The 26193-nt window shown below is 48.9% G+C and overlaps 1 protein-coding gene across 1 annotated transcript; it reads left to right on the forward strand.

Moving 5' to 3' along the window:
- Positions 1-1324: 1324 nt before the first annotated feature.
- Positions 1325-23000, forward strand: LOC121046095. The gene is given in 8 exon segments (XM_042290250.1): positions 1325-3132; positions 3464-5225; positions 5227-6174; positions 6177-6561; positions 7520-7756; positions 8743-8852; positions 8915-9138; positions 22883-23000. Coding segments are annotated over 8 exon segments (5580 nt in total). The 3' UTR covers positions 22989-23000.
- Positions 23001-26193: the final 3193 nt, after the last annotated feature.

Genomic DNA, 26193 nt, shown 5'->3' on the forward strand with positions numbered 1-26193 from the left:
CGCCTGCGCGTTAAAAACATGCCCGCACGGGTCGGGGGGCAGTATACCTTTGGTATTCCTTGGGCGTCGCCGGCCAGTGTTTGCCCTGCCCAGTGGCGGCCGTTTCAGGGGGGGCAAAACACATGTCTTGCACCCCCACTCTGGGAACTGGGGGGGGGGGGGGGGGTGCAAGCGCCCGCCTTGCCTCCCCGATTGGTACGCCCATGTTTGTGTCCACTGTGTCATCGGTATTTAAGTCTCGTCACAGCATGGATCGCATAGCTTGATGACGCACTCCTGGGGGTCGCATTGTTCTCTTATTCTTGGAATTCTACCATGACGAAGACGCTTCTTGGTCAGTGGCATTGCGTTCGAGCATTCTTGTGTCCAACTAGTGCCAGTAAGCTGGTGTAAAGTGAGAAAAGGTCCTACTTACTATCGTTGCACAGCCCTTTAAGGAAAAAAAAATCAATTTAGAACGAAATATTGACTCTCGTGGTTCTATTTGTTCGATCTTCCCAATGGCACTGATTTTTCTTTTTTACGTACTGGAATCAGAACGTCTTAACTCGACGTTAGTTAGCAGGAAAATACATATATCTTTTTATTTGTAACTTTTTTTTTGAGGCAAGTATGATCCATGATAATCTCACAAAGCAAAATACGCCCGATAGCAGCAGATTTATGGTAATTTACAATGTCAGAGCATGCGAAACTAATTTAAGAATTATTTTAAGGGAAGGAAATTCATTTAAATCTCACTGTATGAATAACAAAGCACCTGGGCACCTTACCGACGCTGTGCATGGTGCTCGTGCTCGCACGTGTGGGATATCAGTTGGTACGCTATGCTTTTAATTGTGCTTACCTGTACTGTGCTATGTACTGCCAATGGGTGACACAGTATACGAGCTTATTCAAAGAACCGTGGATTGCCATTACTCTTGATTTAATAATAATAATAATTTTATTAAAAAAATTGTTCGAAGGTGACGGAAAAAGACACCAGGGGGCCGAGCGAAGCAGAATTGCTCCACATGGGCTCCTGCCCTTTTTAGGCAGTTAACGCGAAAGTACCAAAATATCCTTATAATCTTCAGTGTCATTCAATTCACCAAGAAAAGCGGCACCGAGGGATACCACAGCTGCACAAGTGAGTGAATTTTTCGGCCAAATTTCCACCTTGGAAAGATCTACCTCGTATGCGGAGAGCTAAGCCTCACCAGGAATACAAGCGGTCGCCATCTTGGCTATACTCGAACACGGGGCACCCGCCGAGAGAAAGAAATAAGCGAGACCCAACGCCGAAACCCGCTTTGCGCGCGGGCCTTCGGGCCCCGCAAGCATGATACAAACGCAAGTAACAAAGCAGGGAATGAACAACGAGATAGACATGGAGAACAGCGCGAGTACCAGAACGAGCGGCACGCACATGGAGTTCGATGAAAACAGCGGCAGGACGCTGAGCCAGCCTGGCCCGTGGTACGAAGTTCTCAAAGAAAGAAAAAGCCAGAAAACAGCGGATGAGAACCGCATAAAAGGAAGCAGCAAGGCGAACAGCGCCCAGAATCTAAAAGAAGATACGAGTGGGCTGACCAACCCAAAGATGCAACCGACCAACAACCAACTGCAGCAACAGCGACGCGGGGACGGAAGAACCCGCGGAGGCAACAACACGCCACCAAGGAAACGCATGTTGCCACCATTACCAGAGGATGAATACAAGGTAGTATACAGACCAAGAACGGGCCTCAAGCTTTCTTCGTGGTCTGATAAAAGCCTCACGCAAGGCATCGCCACAGCAGGCGGTTTTCCATTCAAAGACTTCTACTCGAATGTGACGATCCAGACGCAATGGGCTCAGAACTTGATCATCGCAAGTACTGCGGACGAGGACTACGCCATGAAGCTGAGCATGATCACCCAGATACAGCTAGGCGCGGCCTTGTACGAACTCATGCCTTACCTAAAACCGCTCCCGGGCACCGTACGAGGAGTGGTGCACGGAATAGAAGCAGGAACAACAGAAGAGGAACTTAAAGAACTTATCTCAGTCAACGGCTACAGCATTCTGCACGCAAGAATGCTCGGAAAATCCAGCTCGGCGCTACTCACGTTTGAGGGACCGCACGTGCCATTCTACGTGAAAGCGGGTAGCGTGTTCACCCGATGCCGGCCCCACCGCAGATCCGTGCAGTACTGCAGAGCCTGCGGGAATGTCGGCCACAGACAGGACGTCTGTCCCAACCCGGACACAAACAGGTGCAACCGATGCGGAGCGGAAAATCCTCAAGACAATCACGAGTGTCAGCCTAAGTGCAAGCTGTGCTACCAACCCCACGAAACGGCAAGCAAGGAATGCCAGAAACGACTCAAACCAAGTCCCCCACCGTTACACGTAAGGGAAAGAAGCAAATCGCAAAGTAAACAAGCCGCTTGGACGGGAGGTGCAAACGACCGCCCTTTCGAGCAGCAGCAACGGACGTCATTGCCGCAGGACAGAGTGGTGAGCTGGCCCCAGCTGGGGTCCCACTCTCCCAATGCTCCAGACCCATTTCCCCCACTGCCGGTCACGCAGCAGGATTCAAGTAACGCACATTTCGAGCAGACCATAGACACACTTAAGAAACAGAACGCGGAGCTTATCTGGCGCTTAGAAAACAACGAAAAAAAAGCGAAGGCTAGGGAACAGGCCCTAGAGCAGAAACTGCAACAGTTTATAGAGCAGATGCAGAAACAGCAGCAACAACTGCCGCAAATACCGCCGCGAGCTCCGACACCTCTGCCGGAGGACCTCGAACAAAAAATGGAATATCACATGAACAAATTAGATGAGAGGATCGATCAGAAGATTGATCAGACAATGAGCCAGATGACAAAAGCAGTTGAACATAAAATGAGCAAAATGATGGAAACCGTGAATAAGGTCTTTGAAAACGTTAATCCAACCATCATCCAAATGAGTACGACCCTCAACGCCAAGATTGATCGAATGGGGGAGACCCTCAATGCCCAGATGGGCAAGATGGGTGATGAGCTCAACCAACGTATTTCCGACCTTGAGAAGGAAAGGGAACAAGCCCGAAAGAAGCCGAAAACGTCGCCAGGAGGGGATGCGCTGACAGAAGAAACGATCAGAACCCACAATGGAGAGTAAAGAGACGGGAAAGAAAGACGCGGCCCAAATCCTCAAAATCTGGCAGTGGAATTGCCGATCGATTAACCGGAAAAGACAAAATCTACTACAATTTATCAGCCTTCATCAACCGGATATCATCGCGCTACAAGAAACAGAAAAAGACACCATAAAGATACGGGGCTACGAGACACACATAGCCGAAGGAAAAAACCGGACAGCCATCCTCACCAAGAAACACCACACAACACAACAACACCAAATCGGCCACAGAATTGAGCACACTTTGATAGAGATGATACCACAAAAGTAGACATTACAGAGTCTATTTATCCTGAATGTTTACAGCCCGCCCTCGGACAACCTAAGGGACTTGGACAAGTTCCTGAGGGAGGTAAAGAAAGTTACCAAAGGGCAGAAGATACTCGTAGTTGGGGACTTCAACGCACCGCATGTAGCGTGGGGATACCACAAAACCAACAAGAAGGGCACGGATGTGCACAACGCGGCTCAGCACCACCAACTGACGCTGTGGAACGACCCTCAGTGTCCAACCAGGATTGGAAACAGCATCTCCAGGGACCCAAGCCCCGACTTAACTTTCTCGAAGGGCATACGGCAAATCGAATGGACAAGGCTGGAAGAAACCCTAGGAAGCGATCACTATATAATTCAAACCGAACTCCGACACAACAAGACTCCATTGAGAACGGGACAAGCGAAGATCACGGACTGGACCGCGTTCCGAAAGGTGGAACACCCAGCGGACATGGACGATATTGAAGAATGGACCAGGCAAGTGATGGAAGAGGTAACCAAGCACACAAAGACGATACAACTCACTTCGGACAACCCCGAAGTTGACCCGCACTTACTCCACATCTGGGAGGCCCGACAGGGCCTCCTAAAAAGATGGAAGAAACAAAAGAGAAACCGCAAGCTCAAGGTCCGCATTGCCCTGTTGACCAGGGAAGCTGAGGAGTACGCAGAGAAACTCGGAATACAAAACTGGAATCAGCTATGCGACCGGCTACAGGGTACCCTGAGCAATCGCAAAACATGGGCAATACTTAGGTCGCTGCTGGCAAAGACCGAGTCAAAGAAGGTCACGTGCCAACATATTCAACGCCTCATCCACAACTATCAGGGTTCAGAGGAAGACGTGCTCGAAGCCATCACTGAAAAATACATTGGCAACCAACAACAACAGACGACGACGATCACTCACCTGGACTACGAGGGAAAATCCAACCCAGAGTTGGATCAACCCTTCAGCAGGGCAGAGATAGTGGCGGCGCTCAGGAACTTGACGAGAAACACGACCCCAGGAAGGGACAGAGTTAACAACAAGACGCTCCGTAACCTGGACGACAGAGCCACGGAGTGTCTCCTTAAGCACATCAATGAGAGCTGGGAGACCGGGAAGATACCGGCATGCTGGAAACACGCGGATGTGACAATGATCCCAAAACCGGGCAAACCGATCACTGTGCAGAACCTGAGACCAATATCCCTCACATCGTGTGTGGGAAAGCTATTCGAGCACATGGTACACAACAGATTATCCCCGTATCTCGAGGAGAACGAATTCCTCCCTAACACGATGTTTGGATTCAGACCTCTCCTATCGACCCAAGACATCCTTCTTCAACTCAAAGAGGATGTAATAGACAACCTCAGCACGCAGCACAAGAGCGCAATTCTAGCATTGGACGTCAAAGGGGCGTTTGACAACATCTCCCACAGTGCGGTGCTAGACAGCTTACAAAGGACAAACTGCGGCCAAAAGACTTACAATTTCGTCCGTGACTTTCTCACAGACCGGACAGCGACCATAGGCCTGGGAAACCTAAGGACCGAACAGATCAAGGCTCCACAAAAGGGAACCCCTCAGGGATCGGTGATCTCGCCGTTGCTTTTCAATATTGCAATGAGGGGTCTACCGCTCCTTCTAAAAGACATTAAAGGTCTCAGCCATGCAATCTACGCGGACGACCTTACCATATGGACGACGTCGGGGTCGGCAGGAATGCAGCAAGACGCTCTGCAAGAAGCGGTGAACAGGACCGAGAGATATTTGAAAGATTGTGGTCTCTCGTGCGCTCCGGAAAAAATCGCAACTTTTGGTGCTAAAAAAGAGGGCGAGAGGTCGTCCTCCACCGGAAACACCAGACCCCGTACTAACTCTACATGAAGATAACATCCCACAAGTCGACGTGCTCCGTGTCCTGGGAGTAGTATTTCAGAAGGATGGTGCAGGGATCGCCACAGTGCAAAAACTCCAAGAAACAGTCACACAAGTTACGCACCTAGTAAAACGGGTAACAAACAGAAACCACGGCCTCAAGGAGCAAGACACTTTGAGAATCATTCAAGCACTCGTCATCAGCAGAATAACGTACGGGACCCCGTATCTGGGGCTCAAAAACAGCGAGCGCGAGAAGATTAACACACTCATTCGCAAGACATACAAACTGGCCTTGGGGCTTTCCCCAACAACCTCCACAGAGAAACTACTCCGATTGGGTATACATAACACATGGGAAGAGCTGGCAGAAGCACACAAGGTGAGCCAGGTTGAAAGACTTAAGCTCACCAGTACAGGCAGGGACACCTTAAGAAGACTGGGCTACGGAATCGAAGACGAGTCAAGAAGTAAGCAAAGGATTCCATTACAACTAAGAGACAATATCACAGTTGCATCCATTCCTCGCAACATGCATCCAGAACACAACAAAGAACGACGAATGGCAAGAGTGAGAGCACTGAGAAAGACCTACGAGAGAGACGATGACCGCGTGCGGTACACAGACGCAGCGAAATACAAGGGAAAGAAAGCACACGCGATTAGCGTGGTAAACAACAAGGGAGAAGAAATCGCGGCGGCCTCCGTGAGGACCCCAGACACGGACTCAGCAGAGGAGACAGCAATCGCTCTTGCGGCGACGACAGGCAAGGAACTCCTCACGATAATAACAGACTCACAAGCCGCCTGCAGAAATTACCAACTAGGCCGAATATCACGATTGGCCCTCGAAACGTTAAAAAAATCAAAGATCCCCCCGAAATAGTCATAGTCTGGACCCCAGGACATGAAACCCTAGCGGGTAATCTAGCGGCGCATGCCGCTGCCCGAGAACACTCTCTCCGGGCTACCTCGCTGGGCGACCGTGCTCCAGCGGATACAGACGAGGGCGTTCCAAAAAGATACACCGACATTCTAGCGCATTACAGACTAGAGAGGAGAACCTACCCTCCCCCACACCCTACAATATCCAGAGAGGACGCCGTGACACTTAGACAGCTACAAACTAACACTTTCCCGCACGGCACATTATTTCACGCAATGTACCCAACTCAATATGACTACGACTGTAAAAACTGTCGAGTGCCTAACACTCTCTACCATATGGTATGGGAGTGCATGCACAACACCTCCATACCCCCCATTTCCCGACCAACCGCGGAGCAGTGGGAGGACCAGCTGACCAGCTTAAAACCTGAGGACCAGTCCCGACTGGTGAACAGGGCCAGACTGGCAGCGCGGGACCATGGCATCCTGGACTGAGGCAGCCACCCACCTGGGGACGACCCACAAGCTTTCGTCTGCTCAAGTTATAATAAAGTTTATTCCTCCTCCTCGAAGGTGACAAGGAAATAAAGCGGTGAAAACAGCTTGACTGGCCCTTAGCCAGCCAAACCAGCAGTGGCGATGCAGGTAGCAAATAAATCTATACAATGATAACAAAACGCTAGGAACTTATACAATGATAATAATATGACAAATCGAAAACATGAGTGAACTACCACACGAGAGAAACAACACTACGCTAAAGCAATAGTAAAATATAACAACCTGCACAACCGTGAATGCACACAGTACATTCAAACGCAGATTTAAACAAACACAAAAAGAGAAAAAGAAATGGGTTCAAAACAATTAGCACCCATTATAGGCAATCTGGTTTGAAGCAAACAAATCCCTTAAAATGTTCGCTGATATATTGCTGGAATCAATCTCTTTTCAACTCGCAGTCGGTAAAGTAAATGGTTGCTGTAATTGAATGTAAATCAATCGCTGAATTCTCCAGATCTCCCGATTACCAGAGGCTTGCAAAATAAAATAAATGTAAGGGCGCAAATGAGCTAATGTACATTAAACAGGGTTCAAAAAACCCCGAGACTGCAGGTAGCGACACACACTCTGAAAAGTCTCAAAATTTGAGACTTTTCAGCGTTTGTGTCGTTACCTGCAGTCTCGTTTTTTTTTCTTAATTATCGCAAAATAATTTTCCGATGCTTTAAAAACAAAAACAAATTGGCGCTATTCTTTAGATTTTACTTTAGCACTGCGCGACTCTCAGAAGTCTTCTTACTCGAGGACCTATTGCATTTCTCGTCCAGTTCCGCTGACCGGGACAGACGCAGAGGGAACCAGGGTGGCGAGAGTAGCCGAACCTTCGTCCGGTGGTCCCTCTGCCGGCGGCTCGGTCAGGACAGCGATCGAGAACCATGCCCGCGCGGCCGTCGCCGTGCGACAATCGAGCCGGGCCTCGCTCACCCACCACCTGGTGTGCAGGTACTGCGGCCTGGACAGCAACCCCGAGCAGATGGTGGCGCCGTGCAGGTGCAGGAAGCGCAGTGAGTAGGAAGGCCTCTCCCGTTAATCGCCGGTTCGAACAAAGGGCACTTATATACTATTCCAATATTCGCCATCTGCGCGCTGTCGTCTTTGTTTACTGGGGTGTGAAATGCGGTCTGGACGTGCGCAGTAACTTTAACTTTTGTAATATCCCACTCCGGGCATGTGTTCACAGCCTAGTGACTCGGTAATTTTCTCGTGGGTTATAAGTGCTGGAAGGGAGGACATTGTAAGTCCTGGAGTGAAACCGTGATATATAGGAGGTACCGGTCAGTTCTTATCCGGGTGAACAAGGCTTATTTTTTCTTGTTTACCGAAATCACACCAATTGAATAGGGTTTAGTGGCTCAGGGTCACCGTACTCTTCTCAGCGTGCCAAAATTACCCGGTTTCCATTCAGAGCAGCGTAGTGGAGCTGAAATCGATGGCTACAGGAGGGCGGCCCCTGTAAGGCGAGTGAAACTGGAGTCGTCAAACCCGAAAAAGTCTTGCCACGAGTGGGAAAACAAGTCGACATTCTTCTTTCGCGGACTACCCTTTGCTTCACCGTAAGTCAGATCAGAGTAAAAGGCTGGAAGACAAAAGAACACCGACAGACACTGTAAAAGCGCAAGACTGCGTCGCATTCACTGCGCTTGGTTGGCTTAGGCGATGATTGGGTCATGCCACCAAATTAAAGGAAATAAGATATTCTGGAGACCGAGATTTGGTCTCCAGAAACGACCGGGCATGTTGGTAACGGTGCATCGTTAACAGCAACTCCTAGATTGGGAAGGTGGAAGTACGATGACATGCATCTCTCCTAAAAGTGACCCTTCCGAAGCCTCATAATGTCAACCGAGACCGAGATTCCTACGTGCGTCGTGTATAGTGACTGCATACCGAGCGACTTATTTAGTTTGCAAACGAGTTCCAAGTAACCGTACTTAGTATACTTCTTAAAATGACGTCTGCTGTCCATATAAACGGTTGTCCTTCCTTTAAGGTACCTTGCGCTGGGCCCACATCAGCTGCCTGGAGTCGTACATGAACCGCGAGCATAGCAGCCGCTGCCACTTCTGCAAAAAGCATATTTCATCCGCCGTGCGAAAAATGGTTTGTACAGAAATAGGGATACAAGGGAGCTTGAAATGCAAGGCAATGCTGGGCTTGCGCAGTCTGTCTTGGATTGGCTGACGGCCCGCTCTGCGCGGAGGTACCAGTGCGGACTCTTGTTCGCCGTCCTGCTGACCGTGTCCATGGTTCCGGCGCTGTACATGGCCTGGGCGTACGCGATGTTCACCGTGGCCTCTCAGCTCCACTGGGCCGTCACCGTGGTCGTCGTTCCCTTCATGCTCTTCCAGACGTCCACCTGGCTCGGCTTCGCAGCGTACAGCTTCTGGTGAGGGGAGGCCCTCGTCGACGCACGTCCCTTGCCCGACTCTGAAGACGACAGACTGTGAAAGCTATACGCTACACGTAACGCTCTTTTGGCGAAGTGCGCAACCAAAAGTGTTGGTGGGGGTCGGTTTTTTTACGATTGGCCAAACTTACCTTATAGGCGTCTTTAGTGGTATTAATTTTGAGTGAGTGAGAAAGCATATTTATTGAAGGAATGAATAGTTCACGATCACTCGATAAAATTATCCAATCGCGAAGGGAGAATGGGGATGGAGATCGTGGGAAGGGTAGGGTGAGGGGGTAAATGTAACCGGCGCCTTCTGATAAGTGGACGAATCCAATCAGGGAATATTGGTTTTATCAACAGAAATATAGGCAATGTTCGACTGTCAGCTTTGACGTTGTTGGTTTAAAAATTGGGCGGCGTCAAAATTGCGCCCTGATTTTTACTGACATCATTGAACTTTCCATTCGCAACTGATGATAAGTATAGCTAATATCGCAGCCTGTGACATCACGGTGGACAAATCCTGGTTGTGACATCACTGATGGGAACCTAAGAAGGCTCCGCCAAAACATCCCGGCGCCAATAGACCGTCTTTGTGCTACGGTTGCCATCTTGCAATATGCCATAGTTGGGTTGGGCGACAAAAACTAAAATAGTTTTGAATATAACTGCAATAAAGTAGAACTACTGGCACAAACCTCTTGAAAAGACTACGCCCATAAATCCGTCACCGCGCGTGTTCTATTCAAGAAACCTGCAGGCCAGGAGCGGAGCGCGCGTATGGATTTTTCTTTCCCGCTGATTCCCACAATGCATAACGTGGCATTACGCCGCGATGAGGCACTTTGAGTTTTTGAATAAGTCTATTCTAGCGCTTTCCAGTCGTCGAATAAAGTGATTTGCGTTCTTTTTTTTTTTTTACCAACACAGCTACGTCAGAACTCAACATGGCAGCCGCCACAGAAAACAACGGTCTTTGCGGAGAGCAATTCGCTCGCTCCTTGTGCAGAGTGGCGGTGATGTCAGAACGAGTCCGAGCTTTGAATGGCCTTGATTGAAAGGAGTGTGGGTAGACCCCAATACTAGGTGCCTTGAGATCTACAGTTCTTTTTTTTTAACCAGGCAATAAGAGCTCGGCGTTTTGGCATCATCGCAACCCCTGTGCAGGAAGCAGACGAACTTGAGCTCCGCATATTCACCGACGGGGCAAGAAACGCAGGACATCTCCTTTGGGATGCGCAGCCTCCAACAGGAGCTCGTTGCTTTCCGTCGTGCTTTGATTACGGGTGCAAGCTCGAAGCTGACGAGATGCCGAAATGTTTTTGAAGGGAACTATACGAATTTCGCGCTGGAGGCGGGACAAATGAAATTCCTCTTTGCCGTTCTTGTCCTGTCACTGACAAAAGTTATAAATGAGAACTCGTAAAGTCGTTGCTCAGCCGTTTTTGGGTTGAGCAAAATCACAGCTTGAGTGCTGTGTTACAAACAGGAACGAGTAACGTAGTTTTTGTTGCTTTCTGAATGAATAACAATACAAAATCGCTTATGAGGAACGTGGACAGCAGCAAACACGCGTCCCAACCCCCAGCTATTGCCCTTGCGGTGCTCCAGGCCTAGCCCAGAAGCGCGAGAAGGACAAGCAGAGACAATCACTTAGGCTAGACTGTGTAGCCATGATTTTATTGCCGGAAGTTCAGCTGAGTCTGTACATCCTTCCTAATAATTGCAAATGTTAATCCTTAGAACTCACGATATCGCTGAGGTCTGTTCAAAACACCTATCACCAACTGGTTTCGATATTTGCACCGCGTTTGTGTTTTCGATGCTCACGTCGATCGTATTTTTCTAATTAAAAATACAACGAGGACATGTGCGCCTGATTTTTATTTTAAACTGCCGCGCTTATTTTTGTAAAGTGACAACAAGTAGTCCACAGTCGATGACAGGTTAAGAGTTCAGGGGAAGCTCCTCCCACTTCGTTCCACTTTAGCAGAGCAAACGCTGGAGAGGAGGCGACCTGCTCTCCAGGGTACGCGCTGCTAAAGTGAAAGGGGGTGGGAGGAGCTTCCCCACGAACCCTTAACCGGTTACCGACTATCGTCAATATTTTGGGGAGTATCAAGTGTCGGCCCTTTCTTGGTGGCGTTTGCGTGCCTGCAAGTCGGGTGTCTACTACCCCTATGTGATGAGTCAGTGAATGTATAGTCCGGTGTGCAAGGCGAATGACAGTGCCTGAAAGGCGTCGATGAAGAAATCAAAGCCGTTAACAACTCCCTGTAACACCGAATTAGAGCGCAGCTCTTGAGGAGGAGGAGGGAAGGGTACGGAGAGGAGGCTATGCCCCTCCTCTCCTGCTTGTCTCCCATTTAGGGAAAAATTTTAGCGGGGAAAATTTTCCGCTAAACTTAACGGGGAAAATTTTCCACTAAATTCAGCGGAGAAAATTTTCCGCTAGATTTAGCGGAGAAAAGTTTCCGCTACATTTAACGGGGAAGATTACCGACTAAATTTAGCAGGGAAATGTTTCCGCTAAATATAGCGGGGAAAAGTTTCAATTGAATTTAGCGGGGGAAATTTCCCGCTAAGTTTAGCGTTGAAAATTTCCGCTAAATTTAGCGGGAAAAATTTTCCGCTAAATTTAGCGGGTAAAATGTTTCGCTAGATTTAGCGGGGAAAATTTTCCGCGAAATATAGCGGAGAAAATGTTCTGCTAGATTTAGCGGGGAAAATTTTCCGCTAAATTTAGCGGGGAAAGATTTCTGCTAGAATTAGCGGGGAAATTTTGCACTAGATTTAGCGGGGAACATTTCCCGCTAAATTTAGCGGAGAAATTTATCTATCATGCACCGCGCGGTTGCGCCGACGCCGACGGTGACGCCGACGGTGACGGCGACGCCGCTCAAGCCGGAAGCGGGCGCCTTAGAGCTGCGCTCTAAAAACAACCCTTGCGCTGGTATAACTAACGTTCGAAACATCGTACACTTCGAGGAGTCTTTAGAGTCACAGGCAACGTAAGAAACGCAAGGTGCTGTGAGAGTCTCGACTTATATTTTTTACTATCCGCAGCCAATGTGCGACATTAAGCAATCAGAACGCCGAAGGACGAATCATAATGCAAGAAGTGCGAAGATAATCCGCTACGTCCATCGTTTCCTAAGCTGTCCAGGGCAGTATAAATGTATAAATTGTCGCGCGATTTTCTTAAAGTACCGATCTCTGTGCTCCGATATTCAGTTAAGCCCATGAGAAGGGGCTACTGGTATACCGTTTGGCAACAAAAGCAGCCGTCACTACTTTTGCCACTGGAACCGTTTGGCCATAGGAGAGCACGCTCTTAGATAAAAGGGTATCGATAGTCCTCCCTAAGGGGAGGAACGGTCTTGTAACCTATGTTCTTTTAGAGAGGGAGAAACTTTCGTCCCCGAAGCAGGGGAGCAAAGTTCCTCCGTCGCCTGCATCTCATTATAGCGGGCCCGAATCGAACAAATCGAGCTCAATAAGGCTTAACGAGGACGATGCGGATGCGTCTCTCGTGCGAGACGAGAGGAGCAGCAAATAAAAGCGTAACATGAGCTTTCCGCGAACTCTATTTATATCCGAAACCAGATTCCCAACGCAGGTAAAAAAAAACTTACGTTTTAAAAGCAGTTACTCAGTCTTCTCGTCGACAGCACTGCGATGTTAAAGAGAGACAACCGATACCCAGTTTCATCGCGCACTTCGCGTCTTACCTTTGCTATTCGTCGAGTCACAATTCCTTCGTCAACCGCACATCACGGAGGAATGGCAAACCAATCCGAGAAACCAGAAGCCGCTCTCAAAAGAACACACTTGAAGCCGCCGTTTATCGCGTAGCGTGAAAGAAGATGAAATCGCTTGCCACCGGGTCAATCAGAGTAATTGCAAGTAGCGAGGCTAGGTGGCGCTAGGTACCGCCCGATTCATGTACTACAAAAATATTTCTATACCCTCACGCCACCATTGCGCTTCGGGATCATCAGGAACCTTTATTATAGACCATTCCATTTAGCGCTCTCTAGGCGGCACCATTTTGTTCGACAGCAGCGCCCTCTCCATACATCCGGGTAGTTCAGCGGGTTCGGCGGGGCAAAACGAGAGAGAGGGCACGCGCCCGACTCCGCTAGCAGACGACAAACCGGACAAACCGGGAGGTTGCCATTCTCCATCTTAGGGCTGTACCTGCGGGCTGTACGGAACATCGAACTCTCGCTCGTTGCTGCCGTTGTGAAGTGGTTCGCCTTCTTAGAATAGTTATGGCTACTCCAAAATCAGCCTATAGCTCTCTGTTGTTCTATTTTGGTAAATGATCAACTAGCATACCTTTTTCCGTTACTTAAATAGCAGTTGAGTCAGCCGGCAGTACTACCTTCAACTTCTGCGTGTATTGCGGCAGGAGAGCACGCTTTTATTTATTATTTCAGACTTCCACTCATGGTCGCTAAAGGCCTACACCAGTACGAACTTTGTATAGCAAAAAAGGTACAGCAACCGGAGAGACTGGCCAATTTTCACAATTTTCACTATTTTTTTATTTTTTCTTATTTGCATGCACACAGGTAACAGCGCAATTGGACCCTGTTAGTCCTCTTATCTAGCATAGTATTACACGATAACTGTCATACCAAAATCTGCGTATCTGCGCTTGAAATTTCCAAAATAACGCGATTTTAAACGGAGTTTGTACGCCAGCCGTATGCTAGGTGCAGCTCACTCGGCGGAGAAGACGACATTAGGGTGAGAGGAGGGAATTTTTTTCTGTCTATTACCCTCTCTGCTATGACCCTAATGGAAAGGTTTATACACACATGAAACACATTGCGCATTCTAGAGACATCAGCTGAACCTACATTGAGCGCATACTCATAGATGGCACATACAAACATCAATACAACAGCACGCTAACCCGCTCACTACTCCCGTGCTTTGCGTTTCCGTCTTTTATACTGGTCGTTTTGAACGTACGGAATTTCTCGGTGACTGCTTAAGCAAGGAAAAATATCCCCAGCATGTTGATTTTTCCCCAGCAATATCATACCTCTCAGAGTATTTTCAATGGCTCAGGGGATGAATCTCTTAGTAAAAAGTAAACGCTCGATGATGCCGTAATTATTTGAAAGCCAATAAATCAAGCCGCTCCAATGCGGCTCCAAGCCAAGTTTCCCCGCACGGCACGTCGTAGCCAGTATTTCTATTGTAGTGTTGGTTTTTCTATTTGTGCTGTTCGCGCACGGCTGGAATTGTCGTCTTGAATTAATCTCAGCAGAGTGGATATTCACTCAGCTGGAAGTGATGTTTCACGAGCAGAGAAATCGTGTTTCGATCAACTTAAATGCATCAAAGCCGCGACTTGCGGCAGGTGTTAAGCGTACGGAGCCACGCCGTGGCGAGCTCGAAAACTTCTAGCGCTCATGCCAGCGCGCCACTTGGAGGGAAGTTTCTTCAGGAATCGTAGTATATTTAAACAGCAAAATAAAGCATAGGTTTTTATTCGATTTTTGCTTATCTATTTTATTTAATGCTAAAATTCAAAACTGTAAATATACGTATTTTTCGTCATATTTTCGTACTGTTCAGTTCTTTCCCCAGAGCGCGATCGCTCTCGGAGAGGAGACAACCGACAGTCACATTGGCCATTGTACGATAGGAGCTTACGGTTCAGACCAGCGTTCCAGTATGACTATCCGCACGTCGATCGATTGCACCCATAGGTCGGCATTTTAAGCTGTCCTCACTCAAACTCACGATCACCATTTCTTTTCTCAATCAGAACTCACGCCCACTCACGATCACGATTTATTCAAAATAGGATCATCACCCGGACTCACCCTCACGGTTCAACGCAAAACGAAAACTCACTCGCCGTCATCATCACGATCGTCACGCTCACAGATCATCGCGGTCATCACGCTCACAGGTCATCACGAATCATCAGACTCACAGGTCATCACACTCACAGATCCTCACGGTCCTCATACTCACAGGTCATCACGGTCCTCACGGCACTTACACTCACAGCTCCTCACGGTCCTCACACTCACAGGTCATCATGCTCATCACACTCACAGGTCCTCACGGTCCTCACACTCACAGCTCCTCACGGTCCTCACACTCGCAGGTACTCGCGGTCCTCACACTCACACAGGTCCTCACGGTCCTTACACAGGTCTTCACGCTCATCACACTCACAGGTCTTCACACTCACAGGTCATCACGCTTGCTTTCTTTGTGCTTTTCTTTAGTTTCTCTCAAGCCTTTGGTTTGTCTTCGCGTGAGTCGTGCGGCGGGGAAGCTACCCCAATACAGTGAACTTCTGAGCCACTAATCCAATATGAAAGAAATGTACTAGGTTAATGTTTATGCTCCGCACATTTTTACCAAATTTCGTAAACCTGGATGAATTACGAAAGAAACTAAATTCAAGCTGACGAAAGTGGGTGCGTTTAACTTTCGCCTGCTGACAAGGGCGGCGGAAAAACACAAACGCGCCTTCCGACAGGTTACACAGTCAACGTCGCAGTAATTAGAACATCGCCTCGCTGTGCATACCTCGCTCATTTGTACACAGATAAACAATTACTACATATGTAACCCCCGTTTTTTTTTTGTGCCACCCACAGGTGGCACAAAAAATATATACATTATACATTTTATAAACATAAAAATATATACAAAAATATATACATTCTGCATAAACTTCTACGGAAGTTTATGCAGAATGTATATGTAGTAAACATATGGGCATCGACCCATTTTTTTTTTTGAGGGGGAGGGGGGGGGGGAGGAGAACGGTTATATTAGGTAGGGTGGTTTCACGTGACGACGGTTTGAAATCTCACCATAATCCCTGTTGACAGTGGTGTCTGTCAGTCGTATGCTACTCTAAGAACAGAGGCCGCGGTGGCCGAGTTTTCTTCTCACTCGAGTTGCTTCTGCTTTTGTTGATTGACCGTGCTTGCCGGAGTAGGCTGCGATTTAGGGAGAATCATCGGCCGGCATTGTTTTTCAGTCATCTCGGCCTTTATAAAATGCTGTCAGCATTTATTCTCTTGATACATGCAGCTGTCCTTGAATTGATTTCGTTTGGATTGGTTTGACTTTGGCATGACTTTGCTTGGTTTGGTTTGGGGGTTTGGCGCCGTCCCCATGTGGTTCTTTGTCGCGCTCTCGATCATGTAGGGCGTGCCACTTTTTCATGTGGCAAGCCGCGTCATTCTTGACGCGCAGTTTTATAATGGGCAATCAGTTCGTCGAGCAAGGTTTCATAGACAGATTGTTTCATCGACACTGCGATGTTTCATCGGCAGATCGTTTCTTCGACATTTGTTTCATCGATGTGTCATCCGAAGATCGTTTCTTCGACATTCGATGCTCGACAGAGCTTACTACTCCGCCACCATATTACTACATTTCGTCGACACTTTTTTTTTTTTTTTTACTCGTACGTCTAGACGACATTTCTCTTTCTCTTTCATCGACGCGGTGTTGGCTCCTTGACTTCATGCGTTCTTCGCGTGTTCGCAGCGCACTACGGTGTCCGCTTCGGACAGGCCGCAGGTGGCGCAAGCGCAAATGCTCCTCACTCTTTGTACGCATGCAGTGCAGTATGCTGTGCGTGGTGCTGGCTGTGCGCTTACGTCGCTTACGTTGCTGGAGTGGTGCGTGCGGCGCCGTGGCTTTTTGCACACATATGGCCGTTTGGGCGCGTGCTCGGCCTGTCTAGCGGATATTTGCTTACGTAAGGAGCGTGCCCTGTATGGGAATCTGAGGCTCGGCGCTCGGCAGCCAGAGGGTCGGACGTAATTGTTGCTTTCTGTCGTGCTTTTGGCCGCGTGCACACTTGACGCTCGCGAGATGCTGAATCATTTCAAACTTTGTCTAAAAGGAGTTTTTCTCGACGCAGTGGTGGCTTAGTATACCGCTCATTTTTTGTAGCATCATGTGAGGCTTATTTTGTGCCCAGTAATGCACGCGAAGTTCCAAAACTGACGTTTTGCATTCTCGTCTCGCAAGTGTTCCGAAATAGGTAGTGACGTAGAGGTTAATCTGTCGGTTTCGGTAGTCTTTAAAAGTCCAATGAACGAGGTATTTGCATTGTTATAGAGTCAGAGCATAAGGAGTTTCAGCGAATATAGGGGGCGCTTTGATCGATACAACATGGCGGAAAAGAGAAGGATATATTTGCGACGCCCGTAGACCGGTAGCGTATAAATTAAACAAAGCGTGTTGTTCTCTGTTTGTTTACGTGTGCGAGACGATCATCGCTTCAACCAAGACCTACCGTGATGCTACAAATGAAGTGTTCAAGCCAGTCGAAGGCAAGCAATCTTGCAATAGTCAAGATATGTGTGCAAGTGTTCGACGTGAGCTCTCACGCTGGTGCAGCTGTCATCAAGTTGAACCGAATGTACGCGGGTCCAAAGAAAGGTGCATGTCAACAATGTTGGCGCTTTGAAACTATGACGCGTACTTTATTTAAAACTAAACTTATCGGTCTGCGGCTACAAACATTTTCGTTGACGTTGCTTAGCTGAAGTAACCATACAGGCCTCGCATTAAACGGTGTTGCGAACTCTTCGGTTGTTCTAGTTAATAGAGCTAATAAGCGGTTTTATGGAAAGTATGACAGCTACAGCATACAAGGGACGATTGAGGTCTTTACCCTGCGTTCTATGTATGGAAACATCGGTATCCTTGGTGTTATTGCGATCAGCTGGTCGCCGATCGTTCTGTTTTTATGCATAATGCAAACAAGCCCCGGAAGCGCCAGTCTCATTTCGATGTGCTTGTGAACCCCACAAGCCTCCTTCTGGCTCTTGTGGAAAGCTTTATTGTAATAGCAATAGTCTCACCGGCCGTTCGAGTTGTATGTACCACGGTGATATCTGCTGTGTGGGATCTGCAAAATAAACAAGTCTGTATTAAATGCCAGAAGGAGAACAAAGGTAAAGCTTTTTTAACTTTTTTTCTTTTTATAAAAGAGGGCGAAGCTTTGAAGCAAGAGAAACCTAAGCTGATATTTGAGTGTACTCAGGAATGAATGGCAAAAGGTGCTTATGCTAAGTGGTAGGTGTACACAGTTAATTTTCTTTTGCCTCTGCATTGTAAATTGAAAGATATGTATTAGCAGAAGGTACGTGTCCTTTTGAAAATGTATTTTATTAGGGCAAAAATAGGGTTTCATACACAACCGAAGAGTTCGCAACACCATTTAATGCGAGGCCTGAATGGTGACATCATCTAAGCAACGTCAACAAAAATGTTTGTAGCCGCAGACCGATAAATTTAGGTTTAGATAAAATATGCGTCATAGTTTCAGCCTCAAACGCCAAACATTTTTGATATGTACCTTTCTTGATGACAACTGCACCAACGTGAGAGAGCCCACGTCGTCGAACACTTGCTCACATATCATGATTAGGGTATGGCAAGATTTCTTGCTTGAAGTGAAGATCATCTCGCTACGACTAGCTACGACCACCCACCGCAGCGATGCAGGCGCCGAAGGGGTGCAACGCAGTCAGTCGCCGTCACCCGACGCTGCTCGTTTGACATTCACGGCTTTCCGCCCAGCTGCTTCGTTTGCGCTTGGAACCAAGAGTTATTTTCTGTGCTTCCGTCTGTGCTCAGTGGCTGGATATGGGCCTCAAGAGCAGTTTTTCAGGCTCGATAGCATTCGCCGAAGAACTTGCGAAGAAAATGCCAACCAGCAAAAAAAAAAGCACGAGGACACAACGCACCAGCTTGGCGGACTATGCACTGGGCGCGGAAACCAGGCCCTGCGGATTATACACCAAATGCAAACTATCTAAAAAAAACATTTTTAGGCTCAAATTGGCTTCTGCGGACTATACGCCTGGACACTGCCTGCTATTATGCATTGTATATTCACTACTGTTTGTTGCGGCTTGAGAAAGCCTTCCTGTAATGATGCAGAGGGGTCAACTGAGCCTTGAAATAAACATATTTAAGCACATCTAGACACGATGTTCCTTGAAGCCAGATGGTCAGGGAAAAGGTGTGCCATTATACCTAATTTGCCAACAGCACACCAATGGTCACAATCAAAACTCACCGAGTCAATGGGCAGTTTTCCACCGCAATATTTATCACCGTGTAATCACCCATTTGGTCCATTAAAACCTTGAGGCTGTAGCCACCAGCACACCCATTCTGGATCTGCAAAGCTTATGCTGTAGACATGCATCATCACATGAGCATGTTTCTTATCAATCTTAAACATTAAACGCTAGTTATGCAACGAAATTCCAATATCATCACATTTTTAGCAAAATGAATGGTTCCACCTGTTACACTTTTAGCTTTGGAAGTAAACCAGTTCACAATACCACCAGTGGCATACATCGTGCCAAGCATTAGTGCCGCGCGTGGCAGCAAAATGTCTTAACTAAGGAAGCAAACCTAATCGATCGTGTTGATTAAAGCACCTAGATACGGGAGAAATTATCAATCAAAGAAGGACCCTCGAAAGAGAAGTTTTCTCGCCGAACGAGCGTTCCGCAATGTAAGGCCGAAGACATTCACTCCGTGATCGGTACAGAAGCATTTGCTTAGTAGTCGGTCGTGCGTGATAAAAACAACAACAAAAACAAAGGTGGATTAGAAACGCGATAGATTCACCTTTGCACGGAGTACTTAAACTTAAACTCGTGTCAACATAAAGTGACTATGACCCGCCATGCTAGCAGCTCTACTAAAATTTACCCGTGTAGTCGTCACACCCGTGCACCAGCCGAAAGCGTTGCTGCAAGCCCCTCCGCCGTCAACTTTGAGTCGCTGATGAGTCTGAAGAACTGCTCTATGAGGTCCATATCCAACCAGTGAGCACATACATAAGCACAGGAAATAATACTCGGTTCCAAGTACGAGCGAAGAATCCGGGGCGGAAAGCCCTGAATGCCAAACGGTCTGGGTCGGGCGACGGCGACTGACTGCGTAGTACACAGGTTGCGCTCCTTCGACGTCTGCATCGCTGCGGCGGGTGGTCGTAGCTAGTCGTAGCAGATCGTGTCAGCTCTGTTGCCGGCTCTCGAAGACGGGCAACCGGGAAGTACAGTAAACCCATTCGCTGCCTTCTCGTTGTGTTGTGTCACTTCCTGGGAGACGAGCGAATCACAGACCGATCGGGCGGCGATTATTATAGGGCGTCCCCGCAAGCGCACGGAGACAGTTCAAACGGGTGTCCAAATGACAACTCCAGATTATGCTCGAAACACTTCGACCTATCAAGGCTCCCGATGGTTTTAAAAATCCGCATAAAATAAACAGGGACATGGCGCGCACGTGCACACGGAAACTGCTGAAATCGGGGTCGCCGCCGCTCGCCACGGCCCAACGGGCAGACTGGCCACTGGCCGACACATTAAGAGAGACACCTCCGCTTGTGACGCTGAATGCAGCATTCTCGTGGCGCCGCCTGGCCATTGCCGGCTGGCTGTCATGCACTTGCGCCATCTTGCCCCAAACGACACTTAAAAGCATGATATCGCACTATGTGAAAGACCTCACTCCAAGCTTCGATCGATCATGACACCGCCTTTGTTGCACTTCCTAAATGATGACTCATTTGCGAAAGGTACGTTGAGGTGCGCGGAAAAATAAAATTCCGGGTGCTGATGAGGATCATGCGAGTCATTTAATTTTATTTCAGCCGTGCGAACGTTATAGTTGACGCAATTATATAATTATGTGCCCACTGACACCAACTTGACAACAGGAACCGAAATCCACACGAACCTTTCTATGCCACAGAGAGAGGAGCGCTAGCCGTTCGGAGCGCTTCCCCAACTCCGATGTTACCGCGCCGCCTCGAGGCGCCATCAGTCCGTTGGCGTCTCGCAGTCTGCCGTGAAGCGAAGAGCAACCGCCGAGGAGAGACGATAGCGACCCCCCCCCCCCCCTCCCCTTCCTCATACCTCCTCTGCCGTCTATAGCTGGTTGAGACATTGCGGAGGGCGCTGGCAAGGTGGAGCCTGCAAGAACAAGCACCCCCCCCCCCCCCCTTCCTCCGCCCTCCACAGGAATCGGCGCGTTCACATGGCGAAGGAGCAGGCGAGCGACACCCAAACCAACCCTGAAGGCCTGAACCCCACGCAGTAGTTGCGAAGCGAGAGTCTCCTCGCCCACTAAGACGGCCCGGGAGCTCACGTGACCAACCCAGCTAAGAAAACACCAGCGCTCACCGCGACTCATCATGGCCATGGTCCTCAGGCTCACGTCATCATGCAGACTAATGCGATCACCTGACTCATATCCACCCAAGACTCACGTCTTGATTCAGGCTCATGCTCATGAGCCTCGAAACTCACAATTACACTCAAGAGACCTCAAAACTCACACTCATGAGTACTTCACTTAGCGCTCAAGCTCACACTCAAGAGTTTTAAGAACTCACAATCACACTCACGATCAAACTCACGCTCATGAGTTCGCAGGGCTCACACTCGCACTCACACTCATTAGTTCTCAGAACTCGCGATCACACTCACGATCAGACTCACGCTCATCAGTTCTCAGGACTCACACTCACACTCATGAGTTCACGTAACTCACGATCACACTCACACTCACACTCACAATTTTTTGAGACTCGCGGCCTCACTCACGATCACCTTAAATCGGACGGTGAGCGCGAGTGATCGTGAGTGATCGCACTCATGAGTGAGAATGCCGAAGTATGATTGCACCTAATCCCTGAAGCTCTTTAATGTAAAGCAAAATGTCAACCTGCGACACCCCGCCTCCTCCAATCACGGTCGGACCAGCGGCATCAATGCCCGAAAGTTTACGTCATCTCATCTTGTTGCTACACCACTCATAGGCGAACACACGGTCACATCGGCGATAATTCCAATCTTCTGTTAACAACGCACAACACTAACATCACGATGTGGCTGCTATGTTGCTGACACGCAGAAATACAGAACCACGTTGATTGCCGGTTGGTACTCGGCATCGGAAAACAGAACCAAACTCAGCACAGAAGGCACCTGACACCCGACAGAAAAACCTGCTTGTCTTGGACGCAGTTTCTGCGATTTTCATAACGTCTCAAACGTCGACACGGTGCCGCGGGGTTCCGCGTGGGTCCCGCAATCCGGAGACGGCCATCTTACCCAGTGTACGTAGCGCTGCTGGCACTGCTCCGGAACTTCGCTGTTTCAAGCGGCTTCGTTTGCTCGTTTAATAAAATTAGTGGTAAAAATGTCAATGTAACCAAAATGTTCTGCACGTTTGGATTTTGAGACGGAATTACAGGCAGCCTTCGCTACCGCTGAAGCTCAATCAACTCTACAACATATATTAAACAACGCGCGCGACGTGATCGAAAAACGGAACCAAAAGAAAATGAGTCGGGAGGGCGAAAGCTTTCTCCCGTCTGCCTGGAGAAGGAGAAAATCTTTTCGTTCCTCCCGTCTCATGTCCGCTTGGGAGCGCGTCAGTAGAAGGGAGGAAAATGCACCGATGCTACATTTTTCCTGCATTTTTTTTCTTAGAGTGCAGGGTACTAATCGCTTCTCTTCATTGACCGATCTGGTGAAAGGAAGAACAATGATTTGTGCTCCGAGAAAATCGCGGGAGAATATCCGTACTCTCGGGGACTTCAGGGGACCGCGCTTGGGTTTCGCGCTTTTGTCTGTTCCAAAATTCATCTGAGAGTGAGTCTTTGTTTGCGTTGGTTCTCTTCTTGACCATGCAGGATCTACTACAGCAGCATGCGGACGTGGCGCCAGGAAAACGCCGTGTTCACATTCAGTGCGAGACAGGGCATCCCGCGCAGCGGAGAACATAGCCCCGAGCGTTAGATGTCATGCGCCGCTTCAAGAATTTCTTTAGTCGTCGACGTCGTCATTGTCCTGGAGAGCAGTCCCCGTTATCTCCCTTAATCAACTCCTGGCTTTCCTATAGATTTATAATAAAATATGGATAATATGTTGCAGTTATTACATCGCGCTGAGTTATTATACATACGCGCTAACGAAGCTCACTCGCGACCAAAGAGGCCACAATGCAAAGAGTGTACACTTAAAAACGCCAGTTGCCAGCCATTTTGTGTTCGGGTGTACACGATCGCGTGGAGCCACCTCGGTGGCTCCGAGGCGAGAGCGTCGGCCTACGGGTCCCCATGTGGCGGGTTCGAATCCCGGCCGAGGTGCCCGCAATCTGACGGAGGCTTATTGCGGAGAAGGCGCCGTGTAACCGAGCTTTCGGTTGCACGTCAAAATATCCCCAGGTGGTCGAAATTAATCCTCAGACCTCCGCTGGGGCGTGCCAGATGCCCGCCGTTGGTTTGGCACGTAAAACCCCGAAATTTGACTTTTTACACGATCACGTGGTACGCTACCAGAATTTTTCTGTATGTCCGAGACGCTGGCTTTGGCTCCCCTTCGTTTCACCACCTGAACCACCTGAACACGTCATTAGTTCAAACATTGCCTCCTCTATACTCACAAAGCCCGGCAGTTCGACGACGGAGCCATAGAGTGCTTGGTCACAGATTTCGAGCGCGAAGATATGGTAGCATAGCTTTTGTAGTCAGCGCACAGCTTTTGCAGCGGCGAGTACCCGAAACATAGTTTAACCGGGCGAGAAACGAAGTGGTAACCCGAGGAACGCGAGAAGCACGAGCGGACATTCCATCGCCCGGGACAAGTCTGTTTTGTCGCCGCAGCGGGGCGCCCGTTACATGCCTTTTGTCTGCCGCTCTACCTTTTCACTTTCGGCGGCAGCGTCCCATGGCGATCTGCCAGGCTTTGTCAGTATAGAGGAGGCCATGGATAGGCATGTTATATAGAGGTGGCGTTGTACGAGGATACATACTCATGTCTTGCACCCTGGGACGCAACAGTGTTTTTGTTGCTGCTTGTTAGCTATAACGAAATTGGGCACGGCACATTGATCTCGACGCTGCTTTGAAGCTATAGACGCTTTACACACGCGCCAAATTACAAATTACATGCGCCAGAGTACATCCGCCATTGCTGACCTTCTCTTGTTTTACCGAGACACCTAGCCATAAAAGACGGGCGTTGACGAGTCTGCAGAAAGACCAATGATGGGGGGAAGGACACGGTAGGATCTAAAATTGCATTGACCTGGCCTGCTATGTTAATGACGAAGGCAAGCGAACGGAATAAGAGGAAACAAAAACTGAAGGTCGGTTATGGCGGCGCCCATGCACAGCTGTTGCAAAGCGTCTATAGTGGGCATGTGAAGCGCACGTGGTGAAGCCCCTCGATGTACTTCTTCTTTCACCTTCTATTCTCTGTGGTGAAGGGTGGCGCTGCTACCCACTTGTCGATAAAGTCTTTACTTATCGATACTTACCGATGGCCCTCAGCCCTGCTAAAACCTACCACATACTCCTCCTCTTTCGCATGCTGAATCACTTTTTCAAGCGCGATCATCACGCCTCTCCCTTCTATCCAACATGGCAGCGGAGCACCCGCTCGTGGCACGTGCCTTCCGCATTTCCAAAACCATGATTGGTGGTACTTGTAAGCGTGAATTCTATCAATGGGTTTTTAGTCGAAATAAGTCTCGCGGTCAGGCGGCGTGGTCAAAATAAATTTGTCTTTTGCTTGGGGTTGGTTTGGCCCCGTTTCCGGCGCCTGTCGTTGGTGTCTCACAGGAGGCGCGATGGGCGCGCGCCGGTGCCCGACAGACTCGCGATGGAGATTTTCGCCCACGCGCTGACTGAGCTCAACGGCGGACGGCTGCCGGCGTTCTGCGCTAAATTCAAGGTGTCTTTCAACGCGGGAACCACCCACCGGGACGCCGGCAGCGCCATCCTCTTCCTGCCCGCCGACCACGAGGACCCGTCCGTCACCATCGGTACGTCGAGCGCCGACGCTCCCGCCGAGCGTTCGGCGCCCAGTTCCCCTGTCATGCTTTCGCTTAATCAAAATCGTCAACCGCCACCGCTGGGCGGGTCGGTGGCTGCTCTAGCGCGCGTGCCCATGGCGGGCTTCCACAAGACTTCCGCGGCGTGCATTACATACCGTCGAGATTAAGGGCTTTTCATAGATCGTATATAGAAGCTTTGCGTTTCTAGTGTAAGCTCCTGCCGTCACTTCGAGCCAGGACTGAGGCCCGCAGCGCCCAGAATCCGCAGTACACGATTGACAAAAATCGTTGTTGCAGATTTTGGTTGACGATCATGTGACAGAAATGTCTTTCTGAGCCGTTGTTTGACCGCAAAAATGGCCTGTGGCGAATAGTTTTCCCCAAATAGAGCTTCCACCCAATAGCCAATGTAACCAAATGACACAAGCATCCAAGGGAAGGCTGAAAACGCAGGTACACGCTCTGCACGCGCTCGACTTGTCACTATATAAACTATTTGAAGTAAATAACTAAAAAAGGGGCGTTGACCAATGCACCTGAAAAGTCCCGTTTATTTTATTTTTGTTTCTTTAAAACCACCTGCCGCAGACATTCAGCACATGCAGCTCTGTCTGTAGCAGAGTTTGGGTAGAGCTAATAAAAATACACTCAGTTTATAAAAAAAGACGGGTAGAAGTTGAGGGAGAAGAGTAGATGAGAGCGAACGGGAACGTCAAAACACAGAGCTCTTGTTAGAATGATTAGCCAGTAGTTTCAAAATGTAGCTCTAGCTTTGCGTCTACTTGCCAATCATTCCAACCAGAGCCCATTATTCTGACGTCCCCGTGCGCCCTCATCTCCTCCTTTCCCTCAGTTTCTGCCTGTATATACTCCGTTCACCTTTAAGCTGGGACTAAAAGCTCCGCCTTCAGCGCTAGCTTTCTGCCTTTGCGAACACAAGTGTAAACACGCAGGCACGCCCTTCCAAAGCACATTGGAAGCCAGCGAGCTCGCGCTGAAGGCGGATCTTCTCGTCTCAGCTTAAGAGTGAACGGTGTATTGTATGAAACTCCTTTTTTTTAATTTTTATAGTCGCTAAAAAGGCGAGAAGGGCAGGACGACTGTTTTGAACGCCCGGCCTCCAGCACGTGCTCCATGCCTTTGCCGTGCTTTGGCTGCGTGCGC

This window comes from Ixodes scapularis, unplaced genomic scaffold, assembly GCF_016920785.2.
Source record: "Ixodes scapularis isolate PalLabHiFi unplaced genomic scaffold, ASM1692078v2 PGA_scaffold1__304_contigs__length_218370807, whole genome shotgun sequence".
NCBI classification, from domain to species: domain Eukaryota; kingdom Metazoa; phylum Arthropoda; class Arachnida; order Ixodida; family Ixodidae; genus Ixodes; species Ixodes scapularis.